Source organism: Aulonocara sp. 'chitande type north' Nkhata Bay, linkage group LG3 (genome assembly GCF_057382095.1).
Source record: "Aulonocara sp. 'chitande type north' Nkhata Bay isolate Kocher_YH1m ecotype deep benthic linkage group LG3, A_spYH_male_GT1.1, whole genome shotgun sequence".
NCBI classification, from domain to species: domain Eukaryota; kingdom Metazoa; phylum Chordata; class Actinopteri; order Cichliformes; family Cichlidae; genus Aulonocara; species Aulonocara sp. 'chitande type north' Nkhata Bay.
Window position 1 is genome coordinate 41,707,165 of NC_141346.1, and position 17,468 is coordinate 41,724,632.

The window sequence follows — 17,468 nt, forward strand, 5'->3', positions numbered from 1 at the left end:
GCTTTGAGTGTCATGTAAGCTTTCACTAGCCAAAATTAGCATTCAATTTAACGCTAGGATGCTGTAAAGTTGTAACTTACTAGCCAAGTTTGTAGGTTATCACTAGTGTTAGCTGCTAATGTCAGTTTAAACATTAAAAAAAAAAACCTTCAAAGTAAGATCACATGTTTTTCTTACAGAGTTTCATGCTAATTTCTCAGTGTGTCACATACAGCTAAATTAGCTTAGCATTAGCACCAAATCCAGACTGTACTGTCATCCCTATCCAAAATTTTAAAGTAAGCCTGCCAGCACATTTAACTGTTATACACAGATATGCATAATTTATATATGTGTGTGTGTGTGGTGGACAAGTTAGCATTACATGGTTAGCATCACATGGGTTAAGATGGCGGTGCGCATAGACGCAGCAGCTCACTGCTCCTCACGTTCAGTGTTTTGTTATTTTCTACGTATATGTGTGTGGGTAGGTAGGTGTGTTTTTTACTACTGTGTTGTGTTGTCTTGTTTGTGTTGTGTTGTCTTGTTTGTGTTGTGCTGACGCAGGACAGTTTCCAATTTCGTTGTACTATTGTTCGAGGTATGACTGTGCAGTGACAACAAAGAGTTATCTCGGTTATCTCTAAAGGTTTAAGTCACATTGATATGCGTTTCACCTTTCACACCCAGAAGCCATGACCATCTTTTATGCCATCTGCTGTTAGTAAGTACATTTTCTCATCTTTGTAAGGCTAAATTACACTCCCTTCCACTCACGACAAGCTAAGCTAAGAACACTTTTAATAATATGTAGATAGATAGATAGATAGATAGATAGATAGATAGATAGATAGATAGATAGATAGATAGATAGATAGATAGATAGATAGATCTTTATTAATCCCTCGGGTGGGTTCCTCTGGGAAATTCGATTTCCAAAAAAGCACAGCACCGACAGAAGTTACAGAGTTACAGAATATTATATATATATATATATATATATATATATATATATATATATATATACACACACACACACACACACACACACACACACACACACACACACACACACACATATATAAATACAGAGACAATATAAATAAAATATACGAAGGGGATAAATAGAATAAATAGGAATAAAAATAAAAATACAAGTGAATTGCACATTTCAAGTATTGAGTCTATTGCACCGTTGACTATTTACAAAAGTATTGCACAAAAGGTATTGCACAGTGAGGTGAAGAGGCACTACAGCTTAGTTGTTCCCCCCTCCTTTGTCCTCCTGTTTCCCCTCCCTCTCCCCTCCAGGGAGGAGTTAAACAGTCTGATGGCGTGTGGGACAAAGGAGTTTTTAAGTCTGTTAGTTCTTGTCTTTGGGAGAAGCAACCTGTCACTGAACAGACTCTTCTGGTTGTTAATGGCCGTGTGCAGAGGATGTCTGGCATTGTCCATAATGTCCATCAGTATGTATAAGGCTTAAATAATTCCTCAAGCAGATACTGTATCTCTGCTTGAGATTGGAGTCTACAAATTTTTTTAAAGGAAAGTCTGTGTTACAAACTGGGATCAAAAAGTTTGCAAGACACCAGAATGTACCAGGCAGGTTTGCTTAATAAAAGATACTATGGAGTTTTCAGAGCTCCACTCAAAGGGACCAAAAATAAAGATATCTTGACTGACCATTCCTTTTTAAAATCCGTCTCTCAAATGTAATACTGAATCAGTAGTTCTCATTTGAAGATTTCAAATGTTCACCAGAAATGCTGCTACTATATCCATTCATCAACCCTCCAGAGGATTTCAACACTGCCAACAACTACACCCTTTGCATCGAGTAGTGATTTAAAAACAGCAAAAAGCAAGAATGCACCAGATTGTAAAAAATTCAATTGATCACTCAGCAATTATGAAGTAATGCAGAAAGCTGGAGGTAAAGCCGCAGCATTTTAAAAGACTACTTCAGCATTGTATATGTGCGCTGGGATCCAGCCGGCACCTCAGGGTGAATCTGAATTGTAGTTTTAGCTGTAGTTTTGTATTTTGAGTATTCTGACTGTAAATAGTTACTCCATCAAAACATCACAAAAGTACAGCCTGAAACCTCTGGGTGTATTTAGACAAGTACTTTTATGACTGCTTTAGTCACGTTGTGGAGGTAAGCATCAACGACACAGAGCTCTCAGTTCTCACTCCTTCTTTATTCGTCTCCAACATCAACTGCGCATATCGCGCCACAATACACAAGAACACACTTCCTATACACTGAGTGTGAGTGGAGCCCTCTACTGGTCCACCACACATGCCCCCCCCCCCCGAACACCCAGCAGAACTAGTCCAGGACCCGGGGCTTAAGCAAACGGCCGGAACGGCTGAACTGGGGGGGTGGGGAATTGACAGAGGACAACCCAGCCCGGGAGCGAGGCTGGCACTGGCGGTCAGAAAAAGCTGCAGACGACTCGGACTCCGTTGATTTTGGGTCGCTCCTGGGGGGAAAAAACAGAATCCATCAGCCCGGTGGCAGGTGGGCGGCCGTGGCGTGGGGCCTGGGCCGGGACCACCTGATCCTCCTGCATAACATGTGCAGGCTTAAGTCTGTCAACAGAGACAACCTCCTGCCGACCGCCAAAGTCCAAAATGAAATGTTTGTTGCCTGGTTTAAGAACCCTGTATGGCGGACGCAGCGGAGTCCTATGGGCATTGTGCCTGACGAAAACGAAACGAGCAGAGTCCAACGAACTCGGAACAAAAGTGTCAGGCAGGCAGTGGTGCACAGGACCTTGGGGGGCGAAAAGGCAACAAAGAGGTATCGAAACATGGGGGAGGGCTCTCAGGTAAGAATTCCCCGGGGACCTGGAGAGGCTGGCCGAGGACCAGTTCAGCCGGGGAAACCCCGAGGTCTTCTTTAACCGCGCTACGCAATCCCAGCAAAACCAACGGAAGACGGTCGACCCATTCGCCACTTGTTAAGGAAGCCTGGAGCGCGGCCTTAAGTGACCGGTGAAACCTTTCGCACATCCCATTAGCTTGCGGGTGGTATGCTGTGGTGCGGTGGACCTTGACTCCCAGGCCGTCAGCCATAGCAGACCGAAGTTCAGAAACAAACTGGGGGCCCCTTTCTGAGGTAATGTCAGTAGGAGGCCCGAAACGTGAAACCCACGTTGACAAAAATGCCCTGGCCACCGTCACCGCTGTTGTGGACGCCAGGGGTACCGCCTCCAGCCACCTGGTCGTGCGGTCCACCACAGTCAAAAGGTGCGTGAAACCCTGTGACTGCGGCAAGGGACCAACCAGGTCCACATGAACGTGATCGAAACGCCTACCCGGGACACGGAAAGGTTCGAGGGGTGCCTGTGTGTGCCGGTGGATTTTCGAGCAATGGCATGGCAGGCAGCAACGCGCTCTGTCGTCAAAACGCTGATGGTAGAAACAGATGCTCTGTACACGGTGCCGGCGTGTAGCAATCCCTGCCATCAGCAAGGAGGCGTGGAAGGTGCCGCCGGCGAGTCCGTAGCCAGGGCGTGAACGTCGAAAGTGCGGCTAGCCAGGAAAATGCAATCCGCTTCTTCAGCCAGGGAGCGATAATCCTTCGCAGGCAGAAGTGGGGAGTTTGCGAGGACAGCTCTCACGGCAGCCGGTAGTTGGCGGAGGAAGAGGTGGGCGAAGAGGAAACCACCGTCATCCGGCCCGATCAACGATAGCATGTTCTCCATGAGCTCGAGCGCGGTACCGCCACCCAAGCCTGACAGGTTGAGGTGCTTTTCGGCTCGTCCAGTGTCGGAGAGGGCATAGCGCCGAAAAAGCAGCTCTTTGAGGGCGGCATATTTCCCTTGGGCGGGTGGGTCCCGGAGGAGCGCCATCGCGCGACGGGTGGCCAGCGGGTCGAGCGAGGCCACTACATGGTGATACTTCGTGTCGTCAGCCGAGATGCTGCGAAGGGAGAACTGAGCCTCCACGTGTACAAACCATGACGGGGGGTCATGGAGCCAAAAGTCCGGCAGTTTCAGCGCCACAGCGAACGTAGCTGCAACAGGAGGCGGAGGTCCCGCAGCCGCTGATGCATCCATAACGTTATCTGCAGCTCGTTGCATGCTCGAGTCAGGGGTCACCAATGTGGAGGTAAGCATCAACGACACAGAGTTCTCAGTTCTCACTCCTTCTTTATTCGTCTCCAACATCAACTGCGCATATCGCGCCACAATACACAGGAACACACTTCCTATACACTGGGTGTGAGTGGAGCCCTCTAGTGGTCTACCACAACGTCTTCAATTAGTGCATTTTTATCTGGGAGTAAAACAGGCTAAAAATAAAACATAAATGCGCAAAAAGTAAAAACATTAAAAAGTGTTTTCTAGAAAATACATTAATTAAAAAAGCACATTTTAATCTTCCATACAAGCCATCTCTCTCTCTCTGCTTCTAATGTATTCACTCATTAAAGAACAAACAGGTTGGGTGCTAATTCTCTCAGCATCTGAGATTCAGTAATGATGAGTGTAAACAGATGAAAACTGCTACAGTTTAAGGGGTCACGTCAACAATATGCTAACAGTACAAGTCTCATCGCCACTGGAACAAACAGTGGTAGGTATTTTTGTCCTGCCACTGTTTGGACCATAACAAACTTATCTCAGTGTATCACCTTTGAATAGCGCCAACTTCTCTTATTCTCTGCTTAGCTCTCCTCCTTCCCCGTCTTGCGGTTCTGCATTAAACACTCGCATAAATATGCGATCGGATGAGGTGCTGCAGTTGGGAGAATCCTTGCATGTTAATAACACTGAAACAATAACACTGTGACACCTGTCTGCTCCTGACAGCTTGCATTCAATCGGATGAAACTGCAGTTGCACGGAGACAAGTGTGGGCTTCGACTCGCGTCCGCAAATTAACAGAACGCTGACAGCCATCAATAGCAGACATATGGACAGATGGTCAGAAGTGTAAGAATTTCAGCGGGCGATACACTTGTCTGTCTGCAACTCTCTCTCTCTTTCCTTCTTTATAAATCCGCCTTTGTCTCACTCTTCAAATGTTTTCCAAACGCTGTATGCGAAAATGTCATCCAAAACAATTAATGAGCAAAAACAATAAGCAGAACATACTTTGAAGAGAAAACAATCGAAAGAATCATAGTGCACATGCTAGCTCCAATCTGTCTGTATGGCTAAAAATATGTAGATGTACTTATCCTCCAAAATGCCGTGAACCTGCCACGCGTGCCTGTTATGTGAGAATTTTAATTAGACTTAGACAAACAAACCCCGACACATGCACTCAATAACATACTAATCATATGAATGCCAATTAAAATATCTGAATGAGTGTTTAGTTATCGCCTCAAAGGTCCCCACACTCAATAAACCTGCAAATTTAAAGCAATCACTAACATCCACTGAGGCACTATGTGGATGTTAAAGATAACATACAAACACTAGATTTTTCCTTCTGCTAATTATTTAACAGAATTTATTTATGTAACACTTTAAAAACAACACATGGCCAACCAAAGTGTTGTGCAGCAGAAATATAAAAAGTACAATGAGAACAATAAATACAATAAATAAAGTTACCCACTGAGCGAGTTTTTAACCTGGATTTAAAGAGCACCACTGAATAGGGCTGGGCCATATTATACCGTTCACGGTAATACCGGTATAATGTTAGGCAACGATAGGAAAATGAAATATCGCGATAGAATATGAGTAAAACGCGCATGCGCAGTGCCTTTGTTTTCATACGCACATGGCCGATTGTTGAGTGAAACAAATGAACCAGAATTGGTTTGTAAAAATGGTGCAACTTCAGTGATGTGGAACTGGTTTGGTGCTTGTCCGTCAGATACACAACAAAGCACGTTTTTTGGCAGAACATGCAAGCGGCCATCGTTATTGTCGTATTTGTCGGACTAAGATGCTCTTAAATCTGAGAGTAATCTGGGTCCTAAACTCCGTATTCTTCAGGTCAAACAACACTGCAGCATCACTGAGAGTTAAAAACTGTCTAAATTCTTTCATCTTTAATAAAACGATCAGCATTGCTGCTTTACCAGGTGTAACTATAAAGTTTAACTTCCAGGCATCCATGAAAACAAAAGTTATAACATTTAACGGAGTTAGAAGTTAGCAGGAAGCTAGCGGAAGTTAGCTCACTAGTTTCGCTAGTTAACTAAGCATGATATAGCATGTTCTGACTGAGAGATTTCTGAAAAAAATTCAAACGTACAGCTCTGCTATCACTTCCAACATAAATGAAGACAGGAAACTAAACAGCAGTGACGTTTGCAGGGTTACTGAAGTTGGGCTAGCTGGTATATAATGATGTGCTACGTGATCGCTAGCGACACAGCTATGTTAGCATAACATAAACAGTGAAGCTGGAGGACGAACACTAACACTTTTTCACTTATAAAAGTTAACATTCCTGATAGTTAGAGACAAATGCAATCGCATGGCAGGATGCTGTAAACGGACCAAACTTCAGTCAGGAGAACAACTGAGATAATCCATCCACAATACAAGGTTAGTCATTAATATACTGCAACAACATGGGAATAGAACAGCTGCCAGAGAATTCAACATTAATGAATCAATGGTACAGAAGTGGAGGAAGCAAGAAGAATGAGTTTAATAAAGTTTGATTTATCTGACTGCTTTGTTTCGCTTAATGTGCCTTATAATCCCGTGCACCTTATGGTCCAAAAAATACGTACTGCGCACTGCAGTTTAATGTTGCAAAGCACCTCTTTTTAACTTCAGTGGATATTATACATGGTTATGCTCAGGATATGTCAGCCCATTTCTACTGGAAATGCCTTTTGGTTAAACTTTCAGCAAGGAATTTGCATTTGCACTGTTACATTTTTATAAAGCTTTAATGTACATAAAAACTAGCTTCTTGTTTAAGTGAAAATAAATGGAAGGTTGTCTTTTTGCGCTAGTAATGTTGTGGAGTTGTATTTTGTCTCGCATCAATTATATCGTCAGTTATATCGTTATCGCAAATTTTCAAATATATATCGTGATAAATATTTTTGGCCATATCGCCCTGCTCTACCACTGAAGTAGATTTGCCTAAAGAGGCCATATTTTACATAGTAAATATTACATAGACTGTATATAAAAGATGGACTTAGCCATCTTTACCAATGGGTTAAACAAGGCTCTGTTCCCACATGGATTGATGACATGTGGGAACAGAGCACTTCAGCTGCATAAAGCGTGCTTTGCCTTGGTTGCTAGCAGGTTGCCGTGGTAACTCATAGTTTGTATGGAAGACACCATCTTGTCTTTAAGCGCTCTCTCCGAGCTGCAGTGAAACTTGAAAGTGAGGCATGACAAACAGAATGTTGGCCTTTAAAGTCAAGGTTGTGCCTTATTGTTGCAACCACAACATTTCAACACGCGCAACTTCTACTTTGAAGGCGAACGTCCAGTATGCATCACACTTTCACAGTTTCACTACCACTCGTTTGCACGCGTTTGCAGACAAGTCGGCATTTTTCATGCTAACTACAGGTAACTGCGGTAACCTACTAGCAACCAAAGCGTATTCATAGTGAGGTTTTCAGTGTGGCACCTTATTTCTCTATGCAGCCAGATTCCTGCTAATGAATGAGTGAATTCTGTCCCATTGAAACTGCTGGTGATGAGGAGACTGCAGACTGGTCACTAAGTCTACAAGCCTGATGCTTTACGAAGCCTCAAACTAAACATTTTCGCCTTAGCTATCATTCTGTTTCAAAACTTGATGTTACAAGCAGAGGGTGGAGCTGACTGAGAAACCAAAAACACTTACATGAAAGCCACAATTCACAACCTAAATGTCATGGTGCATTCAAAAAGACTCATAACTATTGCTTGAACTCAAATGTATCAACTACTCAAGTGAGTATTTGAGATGTTTTCCAACATACTTTCATACAACCATGTAAACAGAATTATTGCCCTCTGCTGGACATTTAAAAGAACACAGGCTTAAGACATTTCAGCATCTGCTTCTATTTTCAATTTTCAGCTACATGCACAACACGTCAACTTTAACTTCCCTACATTCTTCGTCTTGTATCATTTCTTCTTCAGCCCGTTGTGGCTGTGATCGAGCTTTGGGTCAACGTGGCTATAAGCAGTCTTTCCAGAGAGCCCAATGCATCTCAGTGTACCCTAAAGCAATTTCAAGCAAATATATTTACTTTATGCACATTACACATTCAAGAGCATTTCCACATCTGCCACCACTGCTTCAGATAGGCTCTCATCTTCCCCTTTTAAAAACAAAAAACCCAAAAAACAGGAAGCTGTCATTCTGTAGAGAGGAAGTCCCGACGGTGTTGGAAGTACCTGTTCTGTTTTGCAGAGCCTGACTTTACTCCCCGCCAGGGACACCAGCACTCTGCCTTTGTAACCGCGGAGCTCCAGCAAGCCTCGCTTGTTTGTGGAGGAGGCGTGAGGGAGGGTGCCGGAGCGCTTCTGGGAGCCACAGGCGGGGGGGCGCGTGGCCGTCTGAAGAGTTTCCATCCACTCCTGGCGCTCCCCTGTGGACACGTGCATGAGTGAGAGACAGATACGAGAGAAAAAGGGAGGCAGATGGTGCATGTGGATACAAGTGTGAGCGTGTAAAGGAGTGAATACAAGAGGGAAGGAAATCAAGAAAAGCCAGGGAGAGAACCAGACAAAAAGAGATCAGGGCATCCTAAAGTCTTTGAATCATAGTGTTAACTCATCATTTTTGCATTTGTTCTGTGAGCTACATTGGCTCCTAAACCTCCGCTGCATACTGATACAGAAAACTCCAGCCTGAAAGGAAAAGTAATTGAAACACAGGATGAGCTACAATTGGTGAAAATTAACTCAGCCGCTGGAAGGAGAAAAAAAACCCACTATCCTGCAAAGCTGAAAAGTGCTAGCAGTGGAGATACAGATGGCTGCTTCTCAGAGATTTGCAAGCCTCAAGCAAAATGTGGCGGGGATAATTTCAGTCAAGACAACACCTAATTAAAATATACGATAAAAAGAGAAGAAAAAAAGGTACAGGTTTTAACGAGAAGCAGCCACACTTCTCTGAATACTCTAATTTGTCTCAAGTTTGGAAGAAAACAAAGAAAGTCACAAAGAGGAGTGACTATATTTCACAGAGCAGCTTATCTTGGCTTTAAGAGTATCGCTTCTTCTGAAATTCTTATTTTGGGGTTCAAATTGTTCGTCGATGTCCAAATCCTTATCTACTGCCGCTCAGGCGTTTCAAACGCTCCGTTTCATGAAATGTGATAACCACTTTAAGTTATTAATATCTTCAAAAAAACAAAAAAAGCTGCCATGTCATTGCATCAAAGAGAGACTTAAGAGGTTGTTACTTCCACATGCTGACCACTTTTAATGAACAGCAGCTACTGCTACGTTAAGATGATGAACGACTTTGTTGAGGAGAGCTCTGGATGAACAAATGCCAAACATAAATGAACACAAGCAAACGGGCCAAAAGTCCTCCACAAGCAAGTGAGACAGTGATAAAGTCATGCAGAAAACTAGTATTTCCAGTAAATTCATGTCATTGCTACTAAAAGTGGGGCGCACTTTTTCACAGGATTGCAGGATATAGGAGTCCTATAGCAGCAGATAAACACATTAATCAGTCAATTTCTTATATTTCTTGCTGTTTGGGGATTTGATAAAACCACAAAAGAAGACATTGCAGATTGTCTCGCAGCACAACGCAAACAAAGGAATCTAAAGCTTTACAGGCCTTAGACTCTTCGGGTAGCTATCATTAGACAATTGCTGCTGGAAAGACGGGTTTAGCAAACAGTCAATTGTCCCATCAATGGCACATCTAACGCAGTTTGGAGTCTTCAAGCAGTGTCCTTGAGCGGGACAGGACTTACTGTAAATCCCCCTGGATTACTGTGCAGATAAATGGCTCAAACGTAGTGTGCTCCATCATGTTCCGCACAGGGTTTACATTCAAAAGATGTATTCGAAAGGCCTCTCAGAAATCTTCCTCTGCAACTTTTCAAGCAAACATAAAAGCAGACATGAAGCACACGCTGTAAAGCCCATCCCTCCACCGCCCAAGACACGGTGCTATCAAAGCCCGCAAAGTGGAAACACAAGAAATACCAAAGGACTGTAAACACACACAAAGACTCGCATCACAGGTCCAAAGCAGAACCCACAGCGGTAGCTGTTCTACACAAGCTGGAATAAGAAATGCATTTAAAAAACTCTATAAGCTGATATGAACACTATGCAAGCAGCAATGCTGTCCTCTAAAAAAGAATTTATAAGTTACTGTATGTTTTTGAAATATAAATATCCTCCAAGTGAAAATGTGCAAAGCATCAACTCATCATACGAAAAGCAAAAAAGCAAAAAGCAGCACTGACAGCATGACAGTTTATCGGAATATAATATGATTAAATGATGCTCTCAGAATAACCACAAACATTTGTGTGTGGTCACAAAGGGGGCATCACACCGCCCCTTTCAGGAAATGTATTTTTGGATACCTCACGCATGGGTTTAATGTGCTTTGCTCAAATGTTCAGGATGAAGAAACACCTTCGCTTGGTGTAACATCCTCTCGGCTTGCTTTTTTTCATCCGTTACATTTCTTTGCTAAGAACAGGAAGGAAACTGCACGAATCGTGATATGAAAGTTATTGCAACTGGAAATGCAGACTAATGAAAATGCTTGAAAGAGGTTAACAAACTGCTGTAGCATGCCAATGAACGAATTTTATTGATTTCCTTGATGGGAAAATTCATCTTTTTCCCTTTTTTGCCACATCTCGTTTTTTAAAAAGTAGAATAGCCTGGAGCTAGCGGGGACTCAGTGTCTCCCTCGAAGAATGTCAAAGTGAACAGAAATCCAAAGAAGAACAGCGTGTGCTGAACCAGTGAAGGAGAGGAGGCTCACTGACATCTCACTGTTTGGATGACTAAAATTCATCTAAACATACAATTTTTTAAAAATAATTCAAAAAACATAAGCTGCCATATATCCCATACATAAAGTGTAATATTTCAAGCCTTTTTATTGTTTATTTTTGATGATTTAGGCCTAAAAACGTATGAAAATCAGAAATCCTGTATCTCAAATTATTAGAGTTTGAGTAAATTAAATATTGTGAATGTCTCAGTCTAATTCAGCACTCGCAACCAATCATAATCACAGAAAAGACTGCTGATTTGGACAGCATTTGTCCAAATGACACGTATCAACACCCTTCACACCAAGGGTAAGCTATGGGGGGGTCACTGCTGAAGAGGCTGGCTGTTCACAGAGAGCTGTACTGAACCATAGTAATTACAAGTTAACTTGAAGCGAAACATGGGGTGAGAAAAGCTGCAAAAGCAGCAGGGATGACTATAGCCTCGAGAGGACCGCCGAATAAAGTTGATTCGAGAACTCGGAAGAGATTTATGCCGAGTGGACTAAGGCTGGAGTCAGTGCATCAAGAGCCTCCATGAGGGAAATCTTCAGGAAAACGACTGTAACTGTTACAAGTGAGGTGCTGTGTCATCTGCTGGTGTTGGTGGCATTTGGTCAACTGTGTCAGTCAGCGCAGCAAGCGTATACCAGGAGGTTTTAGAGCCAGCCATGCTTTCATCTGCTGAAGAACTTTATGGAGATCCTGATTTCCTTTTCCAGCAGGACTTGGCACCTGCCCAGAGAGCTTGTGCTCAAATGGCCAGCCAAGTCACATGACCCTAACCTTACAGAGGTTATATCAGGTTCAGGTTCAGGTTGGTACTTGACAGTACCTCACAGAAAAGCTGTGAGGTACTGTCAAGCAGAACATAAGAAACACCAGAACCAAAAACATAGATGAGCTGAAGGACACTATCACAACAACCTGGATGGTATAACTCAAGTTGGACTTGAAACATCGTTTTTTTTTTTTGATTGATTGATTGATTGATTGATTGATTGATTGATTGATTGATTTAACATTTAGAGATACTGGATTTTCACAAATAGTACATACAACAACCAAAAAAAGTGATTTGCAACCATGTTAATAGAGCCTGACACATTTATTACCTGATGTATCGTATCGGCCAATAGTAGCTATTTAGTTTCAAAACTGCACACTGGAGGATACTCTGCAACTTCTCAGTTAGAAACACACAACAATCGATTGATGTAAACGAGTACATAAACACACAAAAAATATACAGAGAAATCCCCCCCACCCCAAAAAAACAGATCTTTTGATTTTTATATCAAAAGATCGATATCAGAGTTTAACACCGATATCAGATTTTTGATATCGGTGTTGAAAAGGACAGGCTCTACAAGATACAAAAGAACAGTTAAGTAAAAGTGATACAAAAGATTGATACAAAAAGGAAGGCACTGATAACTTGAGATTTACACACAAAGGACAAAAAGTGAGATACAGTGGTCCCTCGTTTATCGCAGGAATTGCGTTCCAAAAATAACCCGCGACAGGCATGAACATGTTCACACTTTTCTCTCTTGTTTAAACGCTCTCAAAGTTCAAGCCTTCTAGAAAAATAAGTCTTATATAGAATGAAACCAGACACACCTGCGGTTGCCTTTGAGGGTGCAAAACGTTTCGTGGACATTGTTGTTTGTTGGGGAGAAAACTTACAAACACACAGTGCAGCACTTCAGAGTCACACTGCTAGAGATCGAAGATTTATGTAAATTTGACAAGCTGAACGCACTCTGCACTGTACAGGAGACACGGCACGAGATTGATTGACAATGGTCTACAGCCAATTAGGATGTAGAACACTATGCGCTGTAAAAAAAACAAAAAAAACCCAAAAAAAACATGGAAAAGTGCACAAAAAAATCAGCGAAACAGCGAGGCCACGAAAGTTGAACCGCGTTATGGCGAGGGACCACTGTAAACCTTTTGCTAAAAGTATGGGCAAGCAGGAAGTTTGTTGGCTAAAACAGTGTTCGGCTCATCTATAGTTTACTTGGGTCACTATTGACAGTTGGTAAATGGAGTAGTAACTGATAGCAGATGCATTCTTGAGACATTTTTGCCAACCATGACTGATAAATGGTACAGTGAAAGTAGTCCAGTTTAAAGAAAGAGTTCAACTGTACACTTTTGAACATGAGGCACAGTGAAGATGAAGGGGTTCTTGAATCCATCTGACAGGGCTGTGGGTGTATGTCAGATGAAAAAGGTCGGTAACCACTGACACACACCATAGAGTGAGGCGTATGTGATGGAAAGACTGACACTAAAAATATTCTTCAAAACACGGAAGCTGGTCAGCGAACCACAAAGCCCACATACTTCCTTTTTCTGTTCAATCTAATTTGTTCAAACGAGCTCCAAGTTCATCTTAATCGTCAGAGCAAAATGTTTTTGGTACCCTCTCTTGTCACCAGATAAATCATTGTGGAGCATCGCCTTGCTCCGGAAATTTTAAAACGGACCGTTTTACACTCACGCCCATGCTCACATGACACAGTGCGCGCTCCTGTTCACGGCGTCTTGCTATTCCAGTCATCTCCAGGTGGCAGGATGGCAGAAAAGAAGACTGCCTGCATTTATGTCAGCAGTGCCGGTTTCTGAGTAAAAATCTAATTCACTCAAAGGAGACATCCTTAACATATAGTATATAATTTTAACAAAGTTCCTAAAGGCAACCATCAACACAACATTACATGAAAGCCGCTAAAACTACAGCTTGCCCACCCTCACCCACCCACGCCCCAAGACGTCAGCGTGTACAAAAGAAAATTAGCCACCAAGGCCCAAACAGTGCATCAATTGCAATTTGTCTTGCTTATTTTTAGCATAAATAAACTAAAGAACCAATTTAAAAGCATAAAAACAGGCCTAATGACCTAATAACCCCAAAATATTCAAAACACAGTCGTTACAGATTTATTACGTGGGTGCAAATTAATTTAATATATCCAGAATTTTAATGATCGCAGAAATTAGTTCGTATTTATAAAAACAACAAGGTGATTCTTCAAGGTCTTTTTTTTTTTAAGGCAGACTACACCTCCATTTTTCTCCTTTCTGCTTTGACAGACTCAAATTTGAACTTGAGCTGCGTCACCCCCCAGAGTGACCTATCGGCGTGTCCTCCACACACACAGGAAGGGACCCGTCAATCATTTTTTTGGTCACCGTCAACCTGTCACCGTCATAAATTGACCTTAATCATCTTCTCGACTGTGACCTTCTGACCCTCCTGCAGCCTTTGTGGACGTGTCTCTCCTTGAATTTGCATGCAAACATACCCTCTCAGGTCTCTGGGCGTCCTCATCGTCGACAACCTTAACCGCCCCCCACTCGAGCACCAAAATACTGTATCTGCTGCCCGGTACCAATCCCAGCTCAGCCCCACCCTCAGACTCTTATGAATTCACAAGGAGCTGGTATCAATAATAAAAGGCCTGCTCAATTATTGACCGCCCTTTACATCACTTGGCTTTATGGTTCCCTTCCCATCTTGCTTTCTGACTTCCATTACCTGTCCTGCTCTCACTTATTTGCCTGTTCATTTATTCAGATGGGGGGGGGGGGGGCTCCTTCCTCCTTCCCTCCACTTTCCGCTGGCCTCCTCGCCCAAGCTGTCAATCTGAGCGCAGGAGGGATGGTAGCAGAGGAGGAAGGTGAAAGTAACGGTGGCGTGCCTGTACGCCTTGCACGTTAGGATTTGTGTATGTTAATATTTGCCTCGCACAAGAACCTCGCAATGATTTTTTGCTCAGTGCACAAACACGGCATCACCTCTGCATGCACAGAACAACTGCCAGCCACTAAAAATCCAGCGGCCAAAACTAGTGCTTATTAAGGGATATATGCAAGGCCATCTATTTGAAAGAATATTCGACTTTTCATGGAGAGAGACGAGGGGAGGGGCAGATAATCCTCAGCGAAAGTGGATGAGATGAGAGCTAGGTCCACTCAGCGCTCAACAGAGATCTTAGAAGCCGCCCACGCGGTCTCCATCAGCAGGGATACAAAACAAAAGGGGAGGAAAACAAATAATAAAAGATACACAAAGCTGAGGGACTGTGGCCATTTTCTGTTTCTCTCCTTTTAATCATCTCAGTGCCCAAACTCACCAACACTGAACGAAACATTTCTATTATTATTTAGTGTTTAATCTACACATTTGCCACAAATTACGTCTTACACTCACATTCATCCTCAGTAAAAACTGTTTATGTTCATCAGAATCAAATTTCTGGCAAACGTATCCAAACTGTGGATTTTGTACATTCTGAATTATGTGACATTCAGTTCAAACTGATTTAAGTGACTTTGAATGTGGAGTGGTTGTTCGGTCCGAGTATTTCAGAAAGCAATGATCTGCTGGGATTTTCCCCACACAGCCATCTCTAGAGTTCACAGAGATTAGTCTGGACAAGAGAAAACTTCCAGTGGACAGCAGTTCTATCCATGAAAATGTCTTGCTGATGTTATTAATCTCTGGCTCTCTTCCACAGCATGTCTTTATCCTGTCTTCCTTCTCTCACCCCAACCGGTCCGCAGATGGCCCCGCCCCTCCCTGAGCCTGGTTCTGCCGGAGGTTTCTTCCTGTTAAAAGGGAGTTTTTCCTCCCCACTGTTGCCAAAGTGCTTCCTCATAGGGGGTCTACCTACCCAGGTTAGGAGGGAACTGAGGAGGATTAATGGCAAGAAGGCAGCGGGTCCAGATGGCATCAGCTCGAGGGTCGTCAGGTCCTGCGCGGACCAACTGTGTGGGGTGATGGAGCACCTCTTCAACCTGAGCCTGAGGTTGGGAAGAGTCCCACAGCTCTGGAAAACCTCCTGTGTTGTACCAGTGCCAAAGACTTCACGCCCCAAGGACCTCAACAGCTACAGGCCGGTGGCTCTGACATCCCACCTGATGAAGACCCTGGAGCGGTTGGTCCTGGCTCAGCTTCGGCGCCTAACAAGCTCATCACTGGACCCACTTCAGTTTGCCTACCAGCCTGGCATTGGAGCGGATGATGCCGTCATTCACCTCCTACATCGTTCCCTCGCTCACCTGGAGACCGCTGGAAGCACTGTGAGAATCATGTTCTTTGATTTCTCCAGTGCCTTCAACACCATTCTTCCCTCGGTTCTGAAGGACAAGCTGGAGAACTCTGGAGTGGACCATCACCTCACTACCTGGATTTTGGACTACCTCACCGACCGACCACAGTATGTGAGGACTCAGGGCTGTGTGTCGGACAGGGTCGTCTGCAGTACGGGGGCCCCACAGGGAACGGTTCTGGCTCCGTTCCTCTTCACCATCTACACTGCAGACTTCTCCCACAATTCCACCCAGTGCTTCCTGCAGAAGTTCTCTGATGACTCTGCAATAGTCGGCCTCATCACTGATGGGGACGACAAGGAGTACAGAGGTCTGACCCAAGACTTTGTGGACTGGTGCCAGCTGAACTACCTCCAGATCAACGCCAGTAAAACCAAGGAGCTGGTGGTAGACTTCCGCAGGCACAAGCATTCTCCACTGCAACCACTGAACATCCAGGGTATGGACATTGAGGCTGTGGACAGCTACAGGTACCTTGGTGTTCATCTGAACAACAGACTGGACTGGACTCATAACTCAGACGCCCTCTACAGGAAAGGGCAGAGCAGGCTGTACCTGCTGCGGAGACTCAGGTCGTTTGGGGTGGAGGGCCCACTCCTGAAGACCTTCTATGACTCTGTTGTGGCTTCTGCTATCTTTTATGGCGTGGTCTGCTGGGGCGGCAGCATCTCTGCTGGGGACAGGAAGAGACTGAACAGGGTGATCCGAAGGGCCAGCTCTGTTCTAGGATGCCCTCTGGACCCAGTGGAGGTGGTGAGTGACAGGAGAACGGCGGCTAAGCTGTCATCCCTGTTGGACAACGTCTCCCACCCCATGCAGCAGACTGTGACAGCACTGAGCAGCTCCTTCAGTGGGAGACTGCGGCACCCACGGTGTGGGACGGAGAGATTTCGCAGGTCTTTCCTCCCCACTGCTGTCAGACTCCACAACAAAGACTTTAACTGAACAAACACACACATCCACACATGTGCAATAACACTAAGTGCAATAATCCTTTCTGGCATCGTTGTATTTTTACTCAGTTGTATATAGCATTCGTATTCTATTTTTATCTTATTGTATATTTTTATTCTATTTTATTCTACTGTATATAGTATATTATTTTATTCTATTCTGTACAGCTGTGTACTGTATTTATTCTTATTGTATTCTAATTTTTGCGTCATAACTTTTGCACTGTCCACTTCCTGCTGTGACAAAACAAATTTCCCACGTGTGGGACTAATAAAGGTTATCTTATCTTATCTTATCTTATCTTATCTTATCTTATCTTACCTTACAATATAAAGTGTCTTGAGGCAACTATTGTTGTGACTTGGCGTTATATAAATAAAACTGAATTGAATTGAATGTCAGAGGTCAGAGGAGAACGATCAGACTGCTTCAAACTACAGCTGAGGTATGCAGAAGAGCATCTCTGAACTGGGTACCA

General features: G+C 43.6%; 1 protein-coding gene across 2 annotated transcripts in view; it reads right to left on the bottom strand.

The window, feature by feature from the left end:
• The window catches only part of arap2 (ArfGAP with RhoGAP domain, ankyrin repeat and PH domain 2), a 169,763-nt gene that overhangs the window by 118,292 nt on the left and 34,003 nt on the right, over window positions 1-17,468 (bottom strand). For both annotated transcript variants that reach the window (XM_086281238.1, XM_086281236.1), the window contains exon 9: window positions 8,322-8,515. In XM_086281238.1, coding sequence (XP_086137364.1) covers window positions 8,322-8,515 — 194 coding nt within the window. The remainder of the gene's footprint in view (window positions 1-8,321; window positions 8,516-17,468) is intronic.